At 40.3% G+C, this 22,790-nt stretch overlaps 1 protein-coding gene across 3 annotated transcripts in view; it reads right to left on the reverse strand.

Annotated features, from left to right (window-relative positions):
- The window catches only part of GLP1R (glucagon like peptide 1 receptor), a 110,132-nt gene that overhangs the window by 39,366 nt on the left and 47,976 nt on the right, over nucleotides 1-22,790 (reverse strand). For 2 of the 3 annotated variants that reach the window (XM_088053241.1, XM_005533237.3), the window contains exon 4: nucleotides 226-335. In XM_088053241.1, coding sequence (XP_087909367.1) covers nucleotides 226-335 — 110 coding nt within the window. Of the gene's footprint in view, nucleotides 1-225; nucleotides 336-4,460; nucleotides 4,523-22,790 lie in introns of those variants that run through there. The other variant, XM_088053240.1, reaches the window with a different exon arrangement.

Genomic DNA, 22,790 nt, shown 5'->3' on the forward strand with positions numbered 1-22,790 from the left:
CTCTTGGTTCTTACGTACATTTAAAAGTGCTCTCATCTACTTTCCATGTTCCCTTTGTTGAAGGGAAGAGATCTGATGTCCCTTACCATTAGGCTCACTGAGTCCAGATTACTTTGACAAAAAGTAATGACAAAAAGGTGTGGGCATCAACAACTATTTTTTTACCTCTCTTCTGCTTTGTCCTAAACAGCAGCAAGACTGGGGGGAAATGGGAAATACTCTTACCTGGTCAGAGGGCTCACACTCAGACAGGTTCCTCCAGGGCAGAGTCGAATTCTCCTTCAGCAGCCAGGTCCCGTCCAAGGTGCAGAAGCGATACACCTGTCCATGCAGAACTGCCAGGAGCAAAATGGGCCACAGGGTCAGTAGGAAGAGAGCCTGCTTGACCAAGGTACAAGGCTCATAGAGCATCTCCATGCAACCCTCCTTTCTCACCCACCACTCTCCTGTCTGGAGGGGGAAGTTGCAGCATGGCAGGGGAAGTGCTCTACCCACTCCCTGCCTGCCACCAACACTCTGCTGCTTGTCTTCAGGGCCCCAGAGGAGCTGCCAAGACATCAGATAGCACCAGGACATGTTCCAGGACAGCTGCTGACCATTCCACAGTAACAAGAGACTGAAATAATTGCTGCCATCTTTGTGAGGATTTTACAACTTGCATAAATTCCAGCTCACTAAAATATTAGATTTTGAAACATACACATTCTAGGAGTGTTAAAGTTCAGCTACAGATTTTACATGGAAAAGAAGGTGCGCAAAGACTAAATGCACCTTTTCTTTTCTGAAAGCATGCACACCCAGAGAAACCTCAGAACAGGTACACTAACACAAGCTTCCCAAAATGTAAATGCTTATACAAACATCCGTGCTACAAAATGAAACCATTAATCTTTTCCTAAACTACCCACATATTCTTTCTACTCCTTTTGTCTCCATGTTTGAATAACAAAATTAGCAATTAATTAAACCCCTTTCCGGATTTCCAAGTTAGCTGCTTGATCTTGTAAAAGCAAGTACATTGAAATGTACAATGCAACTGCCATCTGACATAATAAAATTATGTCAGACCGAAGCACCAAAAGGAAAAATGCAAAGGGAAAGCAGCACTCAGTCATAGTGTATGAAAATAAACTCCCTCTCTAGTGTCTGGAGTACTGGGGAAATCTAATAACTTACACAGCTGTATACATAAGCAACCTGGAAGTGTCCTTGTATGAGCTGCTTTGCAAAGAAAGTTTCTTACTAATCACATTTTTGACCCAGTAAATTGACCTATTCTATATAATGAAGCTACCCCTCAAAAAGCAATGCTGGGAGACCCTCCACCTCAACCCCCTACCCAGATGATGTCTGGAAAAAAACTCTTACAATATTCTGGGATATAAGAAGTTCAGTTAGGAGATTTAGTTCTCAAGGGCATCAAAATACATCCCAATTACAGCTTTTGCTCAAACCCAGCCTTGCCTGCTGCAACCTCATCCTGTTGTCAGCTCCCTCATTACTGCAAAACAGAATCATTAGAATTTGGCATTTCTGTTCAAGGGCAAAATTTAAAAAATTACTTAAAATTCTGACAAGCCAGGAGGTTATTTGCATGTTAGCTGACAACTGGTAATCTCTTTGATAATTGTCAGCAGCTGACAACTAGTAGGTACTCTAATAAATGTTTAAAAAAAACCAATATAGACATTAAAATTCTAATAAGCCATTTTTAGTGAGTATGCTAAATGATGGCTGATAATGGTTCTGGTAGGCACAGCCTATTTGGTTTTGTAATTGCTATACTGAATATACCAGTAAGAGATAATATAAAGATGATATAAAAATGAAGTTGTACTTGTGGAAGTTTTTTCTTACTATTAAGGGTATCTGTTCACATGAAAACAGAAGAAGAGCTTAGGTTGATTATGTTGCAGCATCTGCAACACACACATTCACAGCCATTAACTGCACCTGCTTTCATTATCTACTGCCAGTGACAATCACTTCCTTAAGTCAGGGTATTGCTATGATGTTGCTCAAGGGTACTAAAAATTTTATTTAGGAACATCAGGAGTAAAAGAATGACTAGGAAAAATATGGGTCCCCTCAGGAAGGATAGGGGAGACCAGCTGCAAAGGACATGGAGAAGGCTGTGAGGTACTCAATGGCTTTTTCGCTTCAGCCTGGAGAAGAAAAGGGTACAGGGAAACCCTACAGCAGCCTTCCAGTTCCTGAAAGGAGCTACAAGAAAACTGGAGAGTAGACTTAGATTAGATATTAGAAAGAAATTCTTTACTGTAAAGGTGGTGAGTCACTGCAACAGGTTATGCTGAGAGGCTGAGTATGCCACATCCCAGGAAGAGTTCAAGACCAGGCTGGATGGGACTTTGAGCAACCTGGCCTGTGGAGTGCCCCCACCCAAAGAGGTGGGGATTTGACAGGCAGTGTTAAAGTGAGAGGCATGGCTTTAAAGCCCAGGAAGAGTTGCTCCACCCCCAAATCCCTTGTGGGGTGCCAGCCCGAGGTGTTCTGCCCTTCCTGTGTTGCTATTCGTTGTATTCTGCTGCATTAAGCCCTCCTATTGTACCCCTGTTGGTTTATGCTCCTGGGGATCTCCCTTGCTTTGTCCCTGTTGGACCCAGACCCTAAACTCCACCCTAGCTCGACCCCATAAAACCCACCACCCTGCCTCTGTTCAGGGTTCTCTGTCTCATGCTGGGTTAATTCCTGAGCTGGTGATATCCCAATAAATGGATTCTCGAGTTTAACGAAATTGAGACCCATCTTGTTGATTTCCCACGCTGGGCACTGGTGGCTGCACCTCCCTGGACATGATAGTGTTGCAACACGTGATACAACATTGGCCCAGTGGAAGACATCCCAGTCCAGGGCATGGTGGTTGGAACTAGATGATCTTTCAGGTCCCTCCCAACCCAACCATTCTATTGATTTTGTCCATATATTAAGGATTTCACACATCATTCCCACCCCCGCTTAGGATTAGTGGTCAGCAATTTGAAGTAAGCCATTCAAAACACCTATGCAAAAGCAGCCCTAGGAATCTGTAAATGTTGTGTATTTGGAGCCAATGAATGTGAATTCCAGGAGGTTTAAGTCCAGAGGGTCATAGGACTAGGCAATTCTGTCTGACTACCATTAGATGAGCTATAACCAAGTATTACAAGAAAAAATTATTATGAGGAATAATCTCAGAAAACAAGAAATTTAATTATATTCTTGAAAAAAAAAGAAAAGAAGAAAATAAATAAAACCACAAGACCCACACTTCAAAAAGAGAATTAATTAAAAAACAAGCAAGCAAAAAAAAAACCCAAACCCCAACATTATTTCACATTTCCTGAAACACTTTGTGAATTACCTCTCCCCACCAGTACTTCTTAATGGTGAGGTTTAATTGGGATGAATGCCTAGCTTCAATATATTTATTTTTTCTCCCAATCATCATGACACACATTAATTTTCTTTTTATCAATAACACTTCTTTTTAAATAATGAAAAGGAAAACCTGAAGCCTAGCATATATTACAGAATAGAAAGATTTACTGTAAATGGAACATGGAATTTGCTATCAGACAGAAAGACAAGGCAATTCATTTAGCTATGAAGAAAAAATTATGTAATGCTATTACACTGGACAGGAACGTTCTTGCCACATCTAGGAGTCACAAACACTCAAAGTGGATGGCTCTTACAGACTTCTAGGTAGACACATGCCAGCTGTGTCAGGTTGTCATAGACTCACTGATTGCCAAAACAGTGGTGATCAGTGCAAGACTCAGAGGCAGCTGAAGAACAGCTGGGCTATCTGTAACCAGGAAAAGCCTTAAAATGTGAAAGAATAAATCAAACAAATTCCAAATAGATGAAACTGCACATCACAATGTGAGAGCCTAAACACCTGGTCTATGGAATAATTTATTAACCAAGATGCTTATGAGACAGGAAATGTTAGAAAAGAGAAAACTTCCACTTTGAGGCACCACTGAGATTCTAATTCATACATGGGACAATGCTCATGAAAGACCTGACAGAATGCAGCTCTTAAAATAACAAGCCTGATGCACTGCAGGCAGCCAGTTGCTCACAGAAATGTGAAAACAAATCTCACTGTTGTGGAAATGGAATACTTTCAGTAATGTGTCAGACTCCCCCTTACCCACACAGCACCATTATGTGGAGCTGTAAAGGGCTCAGAAATGGATAAACACCACACATGAGACCCTTCACACCCTGCAGCTTGGCCCATCCAACACTAGCACCATGCAGGGTCTCCCAGGTAAATCCAGCCCAGGGGTGCAGACACCTCCAAGCACTGTGTGATCAGTTTAAGAAGCTGCTTAGAGGAGATTCCCAGAGCAACGGTGCCAAGAGCCCAGACTTCACACAGCATAGCCACAGAAAGGTCTGCCTTTGAAACAGACCCCTCCCAAACTGCATCAGCCCATGGTCATTCCTACTTTCTCCATTTCCCAGAAGCAGAAGGCAAACAGTCTTCATCTACTCCTCCAGGCAACAACCTCAGTCACAGGCAGCCACCTGCTACTGCCCAAACACAAAAAAGGCTGTAAATGACTGATAGAAGAGATTCACCTGATCTGAATGCTCTTCCCCAGTCTTGCCTCAGTGAAGTGAGGGACAGAGTAAAGCTTCTACACCAGAAACTGCTCTGTTGTTTCTCCAAAATAACTGATAAAACCCTGGAGACTTTAGATCTTCTCATATACAAAATTCCTACTTTGCTTACTGAAAGCAGTTCCATCGAAGTTCAAGGAATCCACTAGCTTTTAGACAGCAATGTTTTGACACAAAAATTTTAAGTGTCTTACCACTCTTACTGCTCAGAGGAAAGCATGTGATTTGCAATAAAGCTACCTAAAAATGTTTTAAATACAATTTTTTCACATGTACTTTTTATGACTCTCTCTGCACAGGTGGTCATGGCTTAAGATGGCAGATATCTTCAACCTTCTAAAACAGATAAAGGGATAGTATATGTACACATTCTGTCTTTGCTGAGGGTCTGGTCCAAAGCTCACTTGGAACTTAATTTCCTGCAACTTTCATGTGATGCCATTGCTGAAAAGAAAATCAGTTATTAATAGACACTGAGGCAAACTAACAGTGACACGCCCAGAGGTGGCCTGTATGCCATGAAAGAAAGAAGGCACCCACACAGCTTCCCTGGCAACTGCTGAGCAATTTCAGCTGTTTGCTTGCTTGCCTTACTCAGAGGCAATTCACGTTTGTCCATGGCTGAATTCTGCAGAGCAGGCCCTCTTACCTATAATGCAGTCAAAACACCAAGCATAAAATGATCAGTTATAACAGACCAGAATGACAAACAACATTTTTTAAAGGTTTGAGGTGGTTGTTGCTTCTTTGATATCCTGCAATACCTTTTCCCTGTCCTGTTATGTTTTCTGTTACCATATAGTCGATGTTTTAAATCATTCCACTATATTCTAGAATTGGCTATCATCTTCTGCAAATAAACAAACATACCCACAGCCAGTGCAAAGGGAATCTGATTTTATTTAAAGAGCAAAAAGCTGCAAAACCTTTGGAGCAGCAACTTAATGGTAAAGGTTTATTTGAACAGTGTCAATCACACCTCATTAGAATTACATATTAAAACATGGACTTATGCCCAAAACTCAGTCTCTGTAAGCTGATAAAAGGTAGATCACTGAAGGTAATAACATCTATCTAGTGAACCTGTAAATCAAATCAAATCTCAGAAGCAGCTGAATACTTTTATGTAAGGAGAGCATGGGCAAAAAGCTGACAAACTTTTCCTTATTAGCCCCACTTTTACTATAAAGAAAACCAAATTGAATATCTTCTCTGTTTAAACAGCCAACCTCATCTGCATTTTACAACATCAGGGTGTCAAGGTCAGTGTGACATTAGTCACCCAACTGTCCCTGAGGATAATCTGGAACATTATTGATTGTAATAATAAATTATATCATGTCCTAGCTAATCTATTCTATTCAGGCGTGAGAAGAACAAGAGACTGCAGTTTTGTCTGTCTGCTCTGTGTCAAGTATTATAGACCTGTCCTCTATTAACATCCATTCTCTGCTTCCAGCTGGGGAATTGTTTTGGAAAAAGTTCAATTTTCTCCATAAAGCAGGGACTCAGCAGTATGAGAGCATCATCCCAGTCTTCAAGACAGACTGGCTTGTTCCTGAAATGAGCAACCTGCCCCTTGATGGGGACAACAACTTATCAGAATTTAGGAGGTTGTGCCCCCATCAGCAGCTCTGTTTAGCTATCACTTGCTGTGACTTGGGCAATGCTCTCCAGGAATCACTCTTGGCCATAAAAGCTGCTGCTAAGTGTCACTCAGTCCCAACCTTGGTGCTGCTTTCTGCAAAGGCATCCTAAACCCAGGACTCATGCCTAGGAGCATGCAGCTAAAAACGTGACATAAGGGAACAGCCTGATCCTGAAACCTCCAGGGAGCTGGAAGAGCCCCAGCCTGCAGCACTGTCCAAGAATCACATTTATTAAAGTGCTCCTTTGTGCTGGGCTTACCACCCTGTCATCTGAAATTATATTACCTCAACAGACAGTTTAACCTACAGGTACTTCCTACTATTCTTCTTCCCTCATAACGTATTAGTCATCTCAACTCCTTTGCTTTTGTGATAAAACCAAGCCTGTGCTTGCTTACTTGGATCTTCCCTTGCACCATGTAAAGGTGGCGGTTAGGTGGGTGCAAGCTCATGTCTATCTCTTGGTAGGAGTGTGAATGCATCTACTTTTCTTTTTCCTCTTGTTACTCTTCCTCCTTGCAGTGTTTTGGGTTTTTTTTTTTGATTGGAAAAGGCTGGAGAACTTCTTGGCTCTTTCAAACTAAGAGCTAGTGATAAGAAACATTTACAATAGGGGTGTTTGAGCCTGTTTCCCCGCCTCTCACCCAAAAACCATACACACTACTGAAAATTATTCTCTTGCAGCAAGAACTTGAAGTGATCACCTGACACAACCTTATACAGACCTAACAGACACCTTTACCTGATGAAAGGGAAGATCCAACCAAGCACAGGTCATGCCACAGACTACACAGACACCCCTGTATGTCCTGGAAATTCTCAGTGCCAGAATCCTCTGCTGTGCTGTCAAAAGCACAAAGTTACAGACACCGCAGATAGAGATGATGCTCTTTGGCATCATCCAAGGAATACTGCCTGCATATAAATTCTTATTTAAAAGCATTTCCTTTGAAATTACATTAGCAGAACAGCACTAAAGATTCAAGAATTAGGAAGTGTTAAGCTAAGGCTGCTTATATGAGTTCTAGTTCCATCCAATAACATTGTTCTACATACACAATCATACATTGTTTTCCCCATCAGAATCCACGGTTTTATTCAGGATATAAAACAGAGGGAGATAATTTGATGTGAAATTACTCATTCTTACTACTGTGAGATACAAGCCATATTTAAGCAGACAATCAAGTCTATACCAAATACAGCATTTTCTTATTTGAATGATCCATTCAAAGACCACCAACAATTCAGCTCCCCAATGAACACTAAAGGCTATTAGCTCATATGCATAAAGACATGACGAAAAAATAAGGACCATATTTTGGTAACATAATAAAGTCACATTTATACAAAAAGAAAATTATGCAGGCACAAAATTTGTTCTGCATGGGCATATTCAGTTCTCCTAGTGCAGAGATCTTCCTTGCCAGCTCTGCAATATCTTGCCTCAACACAAACTTCCTCAGTTAATGAGGCAATGATCCCGCAGAGAAGAGCCCCCTTTACTACATCTCACATGCAAATCTATTCTTCATACTGAAAGAGTAAGATCTGCGAAAAAGAAAATAATCATAAAATATAGCTTCATAATTAAAAACTACTTGAATAATGGCGGCAAATAAAAGTTATGGAAGCCAAGAAGACCATATTAAATCACAAAATATTCCTTAAGTCACAAATTTATACAATACTGGGAATGAGTATCTCAACAATTGAAATATCTTTCTGGAAAAGACCATTTTTTTTAACAGAGCTTTACCCTAAAAGGAACTATACCCTCCAAGCATTTAATTTGAGGAACTTGTATTAAGAAAAGGCTGCACATGTAGTGGTTTAGATTCACCAATTTGAGTTTCCCGGCCAATGCGCCAAATAAGGTGGTGGATCTCAGCGCTGGCTAAAATCACCAGTGCACTTACTCATTTCTTGCTGTGAGATATGGATCGTGAGAAGGGTAAAACAGGATCAAAACTTAAAAGGTATAAATAAACTTTATTAACAGGACTGCAAGAATAAGAAGTGTCAGAATAAAACCTCCAGAACACCTTTCCTCCCCCTGCCCAACTACTTTCCTTTCCCAACTGACAACATAGAGACAAAACCTGGGATGTTAAATCAGTTACCAACCATACCATAGTCTTTCATCAGTTCTTGTAGGGAGCGGAGTTTTCTCTTGCCATGCCATGGAGACTTCTCCACAAGAAACAGTTACCTTGTGGCTTTTCATTTCCACGAATAGCAGCTGCCTGGGAAAAGTTCTCCCACTGTGAAATTCCTCCCATTTTCACAGCCCTACTATAGGTGTGTCCACGGGCCATGAACTCATAGGGTATTATTTTAAGGATGAGTTATTCAAAGGAAAAGGTTCTCTTCATCTGTCTCTGTGATCACCTCTGGGAACAGAGATTTTCTCTTCTCCATGGCCTTATTAAAAGAATATTTCAGCCCCATTAGGCATCTCTTCTTTCTTCTTCCATCTGAGGCTTGACTCCTTCTTTACTCATCTTGGTGTTTTCATGTTGTCTTTCTACGCGTCGTCACTCTTTTTTTCTTTTTTTTTTTTTTTTTTTTTTTTTTTTTTTTTGTCTCGGCCCGGAGCCATTGGTGCAGGCCAAAAGGGGGGCTTAGTGTCAGCAAGATGTCAGCAGCCGTGGCCCAGCCCAGCCTGGGGCCGGAGCCCCGCAACCTCCATCCCCTGCCCAGAAGCTGCTGGGGTCCGGCCCAGCCACCCCCAGGCCACACAGGCTGCAGGGGAGCAGGGCCAGTCTCATCAGAGCTCCATTACCTTCTGAGGCCGAAAGCCAAGAGAGAGATTTGTGGGTTTGTGGTTTTTAAAATGTGGAATTCACAGAGGTGGATCTAATTTCCAAATGGTTCAAAATGTTGTCAGCTGTCAGAACTAGCCAGCTACTGGCCTTTTCTAGACACAGAGGAAGCTCCTAGCAGCTTCTCTCAGAGACATCAGTTCAGTGGGTGGTTTCTTCTTCCCCAAATGTCAGTCAATACAAAACCAGCACACTAGCTAGAGAACACCAACACCTAACAACTTTTTAAAATAAACTTAAAAAAAATCATAAAAGTGCACCCATGTATGTGGGCATCAGGTTTAATGAGTGTTTATGAACTATAAAAGGTAAGCAAATTAATGCAATTAAAGAAGGCAGCTTATGAAAAACAAGCATGTATGACACTTTGTCAACATTTGACAAGAAGCACCACTAAAAGTTTTGTTCAGAATAAATAAAAGTGGGTTGGAATACATTTATTGCAACAACAAACATGATTGGAAGTTTAATGCAAAATAAACTTGTAAAAAAGCTGTTAAGAGGTTTTGTATTTTTAAGTTATTGGATCTGTTATTGCAATTAATAGAAGCCATCCTATTAGAGGATATTAAAATGATGCAAAAAAATTCAAAAATTCTGCAGTAAAAAGTTCTCTTAAAAGGCTGCAAACCATACAACTAAAGTCTTCTCAGGGCAGAGGAAGGGATCTATTTTACTATGCTCGTATTCCGAGGCCTTATAAAAATAAGCAAAAAACCCTCAAAACAAGCTAAAAGGAAAGGAAAAAACTAGAAAAATCACTAGCATAATGCCTGCTGAGATAAAGCATGCAAAAAAAGAACTTTGAGAAAAGACAGCAGATAACTAGTATATTAAATATTCACAGTCAGGAGGAGAGTGATATACACATGCATATAAACACTGGTTGGTTGGATGCAGCTTCTGTGCAAAACAAAAAGCTCCAGAACATGGAGGCTAAAACAAATGCCAGGTGATGTAAGCAAACTGCCAGTCTTTGGCAACATGGAAATTAGTGGTATTTGGTTATCTGCAAAAACAATGGCATAAAGAACCACTGATTAAATAATCCTAAATTTATCATCTCTCGCAAGACAGTTATAAAGATCATCCAAAAAATCTTAAACAATAGGAAGCTTTCAGCACAGACACCTGCAAAATAGATCATAAAATTTATCTCAAACTATCAAACTTCATTTAGAGCTAGCTGTAATTCCACAAGAATTAGCCACTATCTACACAAAATAAAGAATGTGGATACTTCTAAGCAGAACAAATAAAATAAAGCATGTCATCCATTTTAAAGACTGTAGACATGCCATTCTTCTCTCCCCTAACTGCATTCCTCTCCTTGGTTCTCCTCTTCAGGTTCATCCTTCCAATACTTCCTGTTGCTGCAATATTTAGTTCTATGCTGCCGCTCTACCTTTGCACTGTTGCTCCCTTTCCCCCCACACTTTCATATTTTGGTCTGAGCTCCTACTTGGGGTTGTCATTTTCCAAAACCATTGTAATTAAATTTGCAACTTAACTCCAGCCTCTCCCATCTCCTTTCTCTATTCCTCAGCCTTCCTCATCATACTCCAAGCTCCTCTTGCTCCAGCCAAGCAGAGAAGAGAGGCAGAATTAATGAACAACATCTGCTCTCAGATCTGGACCTACTGCAGCCAACAAGGCCACAAGAAGCTCTGATCAGCCTGTGCACCAAAAGCACATCTGGCCTCAACAGTCACACATTTCAGGAGAAAGGAATACTACTTCACACAGCTATGGCCTCTGGAGACTGTAGGTGCAAACAAGCACACATAAGGAAGTCATTCCCACAAGCAGCAAGAGACATATCACCAGTATCACAGAAGCCATGCTCTTTCTCATCCACATGCTGAAATATAGAATAAGATTTTGACAAAAAGTTCTTGGAAAACATCAGCTTTAAAACAGCGTTCTAATTTATTGAATCTCATCATGCCAAGGCCTACAAATCTGTAAGACACTAAATACAAGCTCTTACAAATAATGAAAAAAAAGAAAAAAAAAAGGACCAATCAATTTCATTACGAAAATCATCATCTTTTCTGTCAGGAGGCCACTAAAGCTACAGTTATGTCTGGATTTACCTTTCCATCACAAAGTCAATCTTTACACCAGTCTCAATGATTCTTACCCTCCAACACAAAGCTGGGACCCATCCCTAATCTAAGAACCAAGATAATTACCCTTATATGGGTAATTTTCCCCAAGTTCTTGATTCCATTTTCATTTCTATTCCATTTTCAGTGCTTGAGATGTATTTGGATGGACATAAAATCCCTTTGACTTAAGCTTTTCTTTTCCTGCCAAGGAGCAATCCCTTCCCTTGAATATTCACTGCCAATGATACCTCACATTTAAAAATACTTAGAGAGGCCCACTGTCATTCATCAGTCACACCAACACAATGTTTTCCACATTTTAAGCATCCTTTCATTCTGTTTAAAGGAATTGTCGGTGCCCTGCTTCATTAAGCTCCAGGACCATTATCAGGCAGTTTTGGCACGTGAAAGTCAGTTTTTTGTTTTCAGGGGAAATATGCCAATGAGCACTTGATTATCATTTTCTTGCCTAATTAATTTCTGCTCATTCCAATTGTCAAAAAGCAAATTAGAACCAGAAAGTCATATGAGTCTGGATCAGGCATCAACCAGCATTATTTTTGTCATCAAACAAGTCATGTACCCAAGTTCTCTCATAAACATCGCCCAGAAAAACTTCATTCTTATCTAAAGAATAATTAAAATGATGTATGAGAATCCTAACAGTTAACATTTGGAGCATGTTTGAAGAGGATTAAACACTTTCAAAATTCATAGCAGGGGCCTGGGTCCCTCAGGGAAAAGCTAGTCAGTCTATGACAGAAAATTCTCAAGGGGAAAGTCACCAATAAAATGTGCAAGTAGAAAAGAATAATACTGTTAAACTAAACCATGTGCATAATTGAGAAGTGTAAACTTTACAAAGATTAGCATATTTTCAAGTTAAAGTTGCATATATGAAATGGCATGAAAAGGAGAATATTCTATAATTAGACTTACATTCAAACACCTTTCAAGTCAGTCCACATTTTTTTGCAGGACTACTCTGTCAAATGAAAATATTATTAAAAAATCCAACCGCAGAGCTATTCACTTCAAGAGGCAAAGACTCAGCTGCCTTTACATAAAGCATTTACATACTTATATATAAATATATATATATATATATATATATATATAAATATATATATATATATATATACATACATGGATTGAATTGTATCTTCACCAAAATTAACTGAGAATATTGAAAAAATTAATAATCTTTAAGATCACTATTATAACAGAAGCATATCTATTATGTGAGAGGACACATGTAGGTTGGATGTCAGAGGAGTCTTTCCCATCACCCAAGATGAAGTGCCAGGAATTCCCGAAAAGGGGAGGAAGAAGTGAGCCATATGGGCAAGTTGCTCTCCACCTATGCTGCTTAAGATCAGGCATTCATGTCTTATCACATCTTCAGGGACTTGGGGGGGGGAAACCCCAAAACAATCAATATTTAACTAATTAGCAACATTTAAGTAAGCTGAAAATTAATAATGCATTTTCAGCAAGGCATTTAATTACGTAGCACATACAAACACTATTGTTCATTCAGACCATTAATTAGTTCAGTTTACTCCTTGTCCACAGCAATTAAAAACTGCAAGTTCGTGAGTGTAAGTAACCTGTAGAAATGTGTGAGGTCCCTCTGTTTAAGAGTGCAGTGGTACAGAAAACAAATAAAAGCAAGTAGATAATAACTTCAGTTATGCAATTATGTAATGAGAGCACAGATGAAGTTAAGTGTTAAGCTCAAACATATCTAGCTACCTGCTAGACTAGCATGGACAAAGCACAGAGGCAGTCCAGCTCTTCCTTGCAGCTGGGTCTAATGGTGTTCATTTCTCACTGAAAGGCATTATTCATGGCCAGAACAGCTGTAGGAAATGTCTCAAGCACTCACAAATGAAGCTCAGCTATCTTTTCTGAGGTGTGCCTTGACATCCTTGACAGTGGATTTCAAGGAATTACTTTAAACAAAAACATGATACAGTTATAACTAAAAAAGTTCTGGAAAACATACAGTCCTGCCAACTGCTCCAACTCCCACAGACATAGCAAGCTGATATCCTACAGCAGGCTTGTCCAGCAGTGCAAAAACAGTAATTTTTCCTAGAAGGTCTCAGGTAACCAGATCTATACCTAACATATGAACATCATGCTTTCATCACACATATGTGCATTTTGTCATCTGGCCATATGCAAAGTTTCCTGTTCTATAACACATTCGACGTATTTTGGTAGCAGCAGGAGAAGAATCAAAGCAGAGAGCTTTTCATTGTCCCTACAGAAAGTCACATCTCAGCCCAGCTAGAAGGTCATAAACTACTGCATTATTATATGTACCTCAATCTGAAGCAGCAGTTTATTTATAAAGCTGTTTCTTTTGCTTAACAAAATTGATAAAACAGAGAATGGCATTGCCATGTGGCCTAAAATAACTGTATGTTAATAACATCTATCTGTTATTGATTTTAATAATTATTCCTGCCAACAGCCCCTATATCCACCCTTGAGACGGGTAACATATGTTTGAGAGTTCTCTGGTATACTACTGTTATAAATCTGTATTGTGATATTGGCTTTCACAAGTATTAGGATGAATATTATATGTTAAATACTTTTTGGCTATATATGTATTTTTTTTCTTGCTAACAAGTTGTAAGCTTAAAGGAATCTCCCAGTACAAAGCAAGGAAACCCCAGAGGGCAAAGACAGTGGGGCCCAAGCTGTTATCAGTGGAAGAACAATAGAGGCCAAGCTGTTATCAGCTGCCAGGACCAGGCTGGTGGCAGCAGTGGAAGGTTGTGCTGTGAAGCCCAGCTGTCATCAGGACAGGACGAGGGGCCCAGACTGTTATCAACACTGACCATATGCAGAAGAAAAGAAACCAATCTCAAAATAATGCTCATTAGCAAGAATAATGATGACAGCAAAAATAGTGCTGAACAGCAGAAATAAAAACCATACAGAGCATGTTCTAAATAGGCAGAACCAGGGAGGAGACATGCTAAATACTTCTTGAAAAAGTTTGAATATGCATTAAACCCTCACAGCAGGAGGGGATAAAAAGAGTGTTCCGGAGATACCAGGTGTGTTCCTGGCAACCCGCCAGGGCACCCGGCCATTTTAACCCTTTGCTTTATTTCCTTTGTCTCCTAATTGTCTTTTTGTTTATATTAAACTTTTTAAAATTTATTAAGTGAATCTCGTTTTTCACACTACCAGATGGAGACTGACAAACAGAGGCAGAGGTGAACTTGAAAGATTTTTTTTATTATTACTTAAAGCAACTGAAATTTCCAATTAGCTTGAGATAGCTTCTGGTGCAAGGAAATATAAATTCTGAATTGCTTACGGGTTAGCAGATACAAAGAAACATTTTTCACTGAAGAAAGGGTCACACCCCTTTTCAACATTATGGAGAACTTTCTGGAAGCTCGGTTTTATTAAAGCAAATAAGGGAAGAAATTGAATAAATGTCTAATCATCTTCAGAGTATCCAATATTTGAAGTGAAAGTTGTTTTCTTTCACACAAAAAGACAAGCAGGCACTTAAACTATACACTCACAAAGACATCTGCTGTCTTGCTTTTAAAAGACCATCTCAAACTGCAAAGCTAGATGATTAAACAAAAAATGAGAAAGATGAAACCAGACAAGGTTTAACTTGGACCCTTAAACCAAATGTTCCTGCCATGCATATAACTTCAAAAATTGTCCAAAGGAAAACTCTCACACAAATGCCTACTTCCTCAGCTGTAGGGTTTTCCTCAGAGCCCTCTAGAAAGCAACATAATTTCTTTTGCTCTGCTTTGCGCAGACAACATTAGAGCTTCACTCTGGCAGTGCTGCTATCCTTAGGAGGTTTCACAAACAAAATCAAACATATTTTTTTATGTTTTTGCCTCTTGCTGGCACTATGGCACTCTGTCCCCAAACTCCCTCACCCTCTGAGTTTTAATAGTGTGCAAACACAGGCAAGTCAGGGAAAGGGAAGAGGACCAGGACATTGGATTTCATCCTGCAGTACAGCAGATGCCTCAGGAGCGCAGATGCTTGAACACCAGCCCTGAATGACCACATTTGATAGCAAGGGGCTGTGGGGGTTACTAAATCACATTTAAGAAAATATTATCTGCAGAAGCTTTTCCAATGGTCCAGGCACCCAAGAAGCAATGACACAAAATCCTGCTGAGGCAGAAGTCTACATGTGATTCTCGCCTGGGTCACAGATCCAAAGCACTCATGGCAGCACCTTGACATACATAACAAGGTTCTGTTTCCTTTCTCAGCCCTTCTCCTTGGTGGGCACAACAATCAGTGATGGATTTATTTTGGGATCAAATGGATTAATTTTAACACTTTTGGCTTTCCTGGTGTGTATCAGGGAATAAAATCTGCAGTATTGCTGTACATGATATCATTAAAATTGTGTAACTGTGTAAACACAGTTACAGCTCTTGGGAAAAGAAAGGCACCACACAAGAAGGAAGGTATTAATTCATGACTTAAGCAATAGGACTAACTTAGACACTAATGCTGGGTGGGAACTGTGCAAACAATTTCCATGATCTCTGCTGCACCACAGTAAGGTTTGTCTATATCTCATAACCCTAGGGAAATTTCTTTAAACAAGCATAAAATCCTCGTGGTAAAACTGCTAACCTCTGATACTTGGGAGTTCCAAGGTAATACCTCACTTCCACCCAAAGCCTCATGCAGAGCCCTTACCTAAGGACACATCAGGAAAAGAAGTTCTGCCACCAGAGAGAAAATGGGTAATGCTGGAAGAGGGTCTCAAACATAGGTTACAGCAGGGGGAAATGAGAAAGATCTGACCTCAATGTATCCTTGCAACTGATGGTACTCTGGAGCAGCAACCCAGTCTGATCTCTGCATTTCCACACCCACACATGAAGCTCAGCACATACAATCTCTGTGACTGGGCAAAATTATTGTGTGAAGTACAGCTGTGGTGCCAGATATCTCCAAGATTTAATCAGGCTGATTCCATTTCTAGTAGCTAGAGGCAGTCACAAGGTTACTACCTGAGGTCATCTGGTATTACTGCTGGGTTAGTCTGCCACCAGAGAGATTTTCAGGTCTCTCACATCACAGGCTGGAAACTAATATTGTTTCTAGGGGTCCCCAGGATATACTTTGCCTGGTGATCTGGGAGAACAAAGAAGCAGGTGTCACCGTTGCAACAAGTAACATAGTAAAGAGAAGATAATACAGATAATAAAGTGAATTCTAGGAGACAAGTGATTCAAACAAAGGTGAATGACAATGGAAGTTATTAGGTAAACTAAGAAAATAATTTCAAACTAAGAGAAAGGTAGATTGAGAGAGCATAGGGAACTACAAAACCCTGAGGCTTCATGGACAGTATCTATTATGGCATACAAGCCATCTGGCCCTTTACCTGGCACAAGAAACATTAGAATTTAATGTGATCTTGGTAGTGCAAAAGTCCTCCAAAGGCCCGTGTATGGTTGTTCTGGAAGACTTCATAGTAATACAGCCTAATTTATAGGTCTTATGCCTCCCTCCAGGACTGAACAGAATCCAATGCACTCCTGGAGCACAGCTTCTGACTTAAGTTTCCTTCAAAGAAACAGACACCAAAGCTGCTCAAACTAAATAAGTCTCGGCAAGCAGCACAATCAGGGATTGCTTCACAATTCACTACTGTGCCATATGATGTGCCATATGATGCCAACACAGATAGAGACTGGCTTAAAACTAATTCAGGTGTCAGACTCCTCAAAACTAGAGACCGGTTCTAAGCTGAAATAAAAACTTTCAAAGATTTCAGATTTTGAGTGGAGATCTGAGCAACAGTCACATCTGTGTTGATGCAAGATGCTGCAGCCAGCCTTGATGCAGTCCAGTGCATATAGGAGCAAATGGTGCGGCTACTGTTCACATAACTCTTGTCAGAAACTAGTACCTCTGGAAGGTTTTTTTAATTAAAAAGGATTTAGTGCTATTAAACAATAAAATATCAGAACCCCCAGAGGAGGTGTAAGCGCAAGATGAATTGTGCAGCTCCGCAGTTTCCAAATCCACATGGTGTTACTGGCAGCTGGCCCTCAATTATGAGACGGTAACAAGAAAAAAAGCACACAGCCAGTGACAGAGAGGCAAGGTGCCCATTGTCCCTTAAAGGAGCCCCTACTGCTCTCCTCTGAGCTTCTGCACTGATTGTGCTTTGAGACAGCTATGGCCCCAGAACCTGTCATAATCTCTCCAACTACAATGTGGATAGCAAGGTGTGCAAAATTTACCTGGTGTAACTTCAGTGCTATCATAACCCGAGTGGGCTTCACATACAGAGGCAAAAGCTTCAACTCTGCCAGCCGGAAGTATAGAAAACTTGCCATCAACCAGCTCTGGCTGTGGGCCAAGATCTGTACTGGCAATTTGCAGAACAAATTCATTTAACAATAAGCTCCCTCCTGCTACTTCAGTATCTCCCTACAAAGACCTGCCCTCAGTGAGAATTGCATAAGAACAAATAAAAGCCAAACACAGCTAGAGTGAAATAGCTTGCACAGATTTGAGAAACTTCTGTACTTTGCTCTTTCAAAGATGTATAAGCAGGCCAAAAAACACCTTTGCCTTGGTTTGGGTTTTTTTGGGGCGGTAGGGAAGTAAGGTAAGCAAAAGTTAAGCATGTGCTTGTTTTGATAGTCTATACATTTCACTTCATATTTTCAAAGCATTTCAAAATAACACTTGAGAACCAAGAAATCTTCCCAAAGAGAAAATTTAAGAATTTCCCTGCAGAGCCCTGAACAGAATACTTTGACCAAAATTAGATTCCCTTTCACATTACATTTGCCTCAATGATCCTGCTTCCTGCTGTGAAGAAGCAAGAAAGTGCTCCCTCACTACATGCACAAAGCTATTTTATATGGCTCTCAAGGGATACAGATGACTTTATGAACTCCCGCCATGTAGTTGTAGCCCAGCAGCGTCTGGGCTCCTCATTTGCTAGGATACCAACCCCTGTGCTGTGAGACACATCAGCTGCATTGAAGCAGAGGCTACCCTAAACCTCAGCTACTTTGGTTTTGGTGGGATATTGATTATCCAGATACCCATAATATTCTTATTTCACAATTTTCTTATAAGAAAATAACAATAACCAATATACTTGAAGCAGATGAATGCTAATACAGCTGCAATCACATCAAGCAGGAGACTGATCTTCATGAGAGAATAAAAAAAACCCAAATGAAATCCAACCAAACAACAACAAAGAAAAAAACCCCAAAAAACCCCAACACCAAAAAACCAACCAACCAGAAAAAAACCCCACATCTCAGTTGGGTGAAATTTCCAATCCAAGTTTTCTGCATAACTACAGATGGAAAAATTACAGCAGTGCAGTGAATACTCACTATCTCAGTGCAACCTATAATAAAAAAATTCCTTTAAAAAATTAGGTTTGCCTGACACAAAAAAAGTCTGTAGCAGTGCAGACATACATGGTTTCAAACATAAAATCTTGGTCTAATGTTGTGATCTTTCTTCTGTTCAATTATCATGAACATATTCCCAACCCTCAGGGTCCATCCTTGTACACAACATACCAATACTGACTCTTTCAGGAATGCTGACACACCGGCTAGGTAACACAACAAAAAGAAGTCTCAGCCTCAGCATTTCTAAAGACATACAACAGGAGTGGGACAGTATTGATTGTCTCTGATTTATTTTATAGGCTGCCTTTGCAGGCAGCATTTTCAAAAAGGGCTGAAGATCAATGTTGCAATCGCAAGGGAAGTGATCTTATAAGGAAAAATCTTGCAAAGGCACATATTCCTTAGCACAAAAGATCTGTAAGCCCATTCTGCATGGATTTGTCTGGCAAAAGGCTGGTCTTGAGTCTCTGCATGCACACAAGTCTGAATAGGCACACTAGCACTGAACACCAGATTAACTCTCAAGTTCCTCAGTGAACAGATCCCCATCTCCCTAAAGCTGCTCTCGTACCCTGAGATAAATGAGCAAACCAAAGAACTGGAGAAGCACTACTGCTGAGCCATGTCCAAAATGCAGACAGGCATTCAGAAGCCACCACATTAATTGAGCAAGAAGAATGTCACACCTCAGTGAGCAACTCTGTGGCATCACACAGGGACAAGGACTGACTGACATCATCTGCAGTTGGACTAGTGACACAGCACATACCTGCTGAGCACATAAAAAGTTCTTCATACCATTTCCAGCTTGCCACTCTTCTAGGCAACCTGCTGGGCCACATATGCTGTTCAGGTTTGCAGAAGAGAAGGCTTAAGACTGACAGCCACTAGGATAAGAGTGGTACACAAACAGCAAAAGCTATTAAAGCATAGTTTGCAAAACCTGTAATTCCCCAAGGAACGCTCCTGCTTTCTAAACATTTACCATACAAATTTGTCTCCCAAACTCATAATCTGGCTGACACCAACAGAAATTTGTAACACCTGACAACAATTGGTTATCAAGATTTATCTTATAAAAAAGAAATAAACAGAAGAGAATCACAAAACAGTCAACATTGGATTGAGATTCTGGGTATTTCCAAATACAGCAAGTAACTAGGGAAACTTGATCAGGCTCATGTCTAGTCAGGCTATGATCATCTTCAGTGACAGAGACTCCACAACCTCTCTGTGTTACCCATGCTAGGTATTTGACCAACCTCACTGTGAAATAATTACATTTAAAGGAAATTTTCTGTATTTCAATATGTGAGCATACACATTGATAAGATTTCCCCTGAGGCCTTTTCCAGGCTGAAGAATACCAGTTTTCTCAGTCTCACCTCATAAGAGAGACACTCCCACTCCTCAGTAAACTTCACAGTCATTTGCTAGACCTGCTGAACCAAGTCCATGTCTCTCATACTGGGGAGCCCAGAACTGGACAAAGCACACCAGGTATGTCACCCCCCAGAGCAGAGGGGAAGGATCATCCTTCTGAGCTGCCACAAATGCTTTCCTAATACAACCCAGGAAGCCTTTGGTGTCCTTTGCCTCATGGGCACATTGCTGCTCACGCTGAGTTTGGTGTCCATTGTCGTTCTAATTGGGAATGGCAAAAAAGAACGACACAGACTCTCAAGGGAGTCGGAATAGGAGAAATCTTAGTTTATTACTACAGGCCTGTTTTTATAGACAGATACGTGGAAAATACAGAAAGGAAACTCTTATTGATTAGCAAATCAACACATCACCATCATTGGTCAGTGGCACAACACCCCCTGACCTTCTCTTGCAAGGAAAACAAGAGAACAGACAAACAGCACCTGGCAGTTGTTTTCTGTCTTTGAGGATTGTTTTGAAATCCTCCTATGAATTTCTCAGGCTAGCTGTCAGGCAGGACTGAGAGGCCATGGGGCCTGCAGCCTGCTCCAAAGCTAACATCCACAGTCCATCAGTACCTCCAAGACCTTTTCTGCAAAGTTGCTTTCCAGCCAGTCATCACTGATACACACAACTATTCCTTCCCAGGGGTAGAATTCACAGAATTCCTGTCAGTCCATTTTTTCAGCCTTCTGTCTAATCCACACTTCATCAATTTGCTATCAGTGTTATAGGAGCCTGTGTCAAAAGCCTTACAAAAGTCAAGATAAACACCTCCATTGCTCTTCCATTAGCCACCAGGCTAGTCCTCTTACCTGGTTTATCATGCATAATTTTACCTTCATAAATCCATGCTGACTACTCCTAATCACCTTCCTGCCCTTTAAGTGCTTGGAAACCATTCCCAGGATTATTTGTTTTGTTACTTGCCTGGAGACTGACAGGCCAATCATCTGTAATTCCCCAGATTTGCGTCCTTGCTCTTCTTGAAGATAGTAGTGACAATTGCAGGAATCTCCCTCAAGTACCATGACCTTTCAAAGATACTCAAAAGTGACCTCACATTGGTATTAACCAGCTCAATCAGCACTTGTCAGTACATCCTACCAATTGCTGTGGACTTGGGTATACTACATGAAAATGTTCCATATTCTGATCCTCATCCAGTTAGAGTAAGTCTTCATTGATCCCAACTTTACCACTGATCACAGTGGCCTCAGATTGCTTAAGATGAGTTTTACCAGTAAAGGCCATGGTGAAGGCAGTGAGTGCTTCAGTCATTTGCCCATCCTTCGCCAAAGATTCTCCTGCTGCACTCTGCAGTGGATCCAATTTTTTTTCTCATATCTGTTTAGAAGCCTTTTTTGTTGCTCTTCATCTCGCTTAATTCTGGGTGGGCTATGGCTTTCCTTTAATGACCAGTATATGCTTCCTGCTTCCAGCTCTACATTTTTATACAGAAGTGGTTAAGTCATGAAGAGACACTGACTCAATGCTTCCTCCATTTGAGCGCATCATCATAAGCAACACATGGTTTCAAGTGACTCAATTCAGTTCCCAGGGATTTCTGGGGGTATACCCCAGGAAGCTTTCTACAAACTTGAAAACCTGATTCCTAGTCAAGGCAGCAGCAGTCTTAAATATTTGAGTACGCTTGGCTGAAGTACTTCATACTTGATGATGACCTGTTGGGATTATCGAGACACAGATGACTGATAGACATTGTAAAAGGTGTTTTATTTCATAATCAGTCTCATGGAAGGGTGAGACATTAAAGATGTTTCATTCAACACCATCACATCAGAAGCTGTATTAATTCTAGTTACAATGCCTTTTATAAATTTCTTAGCCAATCAACTACTTCCACAAAGCTCACTAGTAACTTTTTACCCCAATCATTGACTATTTTGCATTACATGACTCTGTCACAATGCGTCTCTTCTTATCCAATCATATAATGCAACAGAAACCTACATTGATACATCTTAAGCTTCCTACTAACTCTATAGCAGGTTCTATTGTTAAACTTTAAAATTTTTCACTATCTTGCTCAACATATTTTTTTGCTTTCATAAAGTATATTTCTACTTGCATAAAACATATTTCTGTTTAAACCATAAACCCACATTCTTGCTTCATGTCTGTGTAACTTTATTGTTCCAAATCTTCAAGCCTTTTGCAAGGTCTTAGGTCAAACTTTGTATCCAAACTTTGTATCTCTATCTCTGTATACACAAGGCTCTGGGAGCTTTCTGCGACTCCTTTTCCCACAATGACCTTCCCTGTATATGTTTTGGTACTTCCCAAACTGTCTCATCTTTTCCTCCTCTCCATTTCCAGTGGGTGATGAGATGGAAGCCCTGAAGTGCTAGAACCTATTCCAAGTTCCAAGTAGGGGGCTAAGCATGAACAAGTAATAAACATGCTTTAGTGACCACTCTAAATCACAGGGTGTTCAATTTTCTACTGCTCTAGATCTTCTATTATAAAGACATTACCTCTTCATCACAGCAGCTCATTAACATTCACTTTGAACATGACTCCACAAGATGTCATGGAATTCTATCACATCACAGTAATTTAGGCTCCTAAAGTGCATACCTGGCACTGATACAAACTTCTTATTTTATATTGGACAGTGAAAGTCCTCCTTGTTCCATTTTTATTCCTCACTGATAAAATAGAGTTTGAGGTATATGCACAATTTGCTCAACAAGGGTACCA

The sequence above is a fragment of the Pseudopodoces humilis genome, chromosome 3 (assembly GCF_049639895.1).
Source record: "Pseudopodoces humilis isolate 2021_Gansu_Grassland_sample_001 chromosome 3, ASM4963989v1, whole genome shotgun sequence".
NCBI classification, from domain to species: Eukaryota; Metazoa; Chordata; class Aves; order Passeriformes; family Paridae; genus Pseudopodoces; species Pseudopodoces humilis.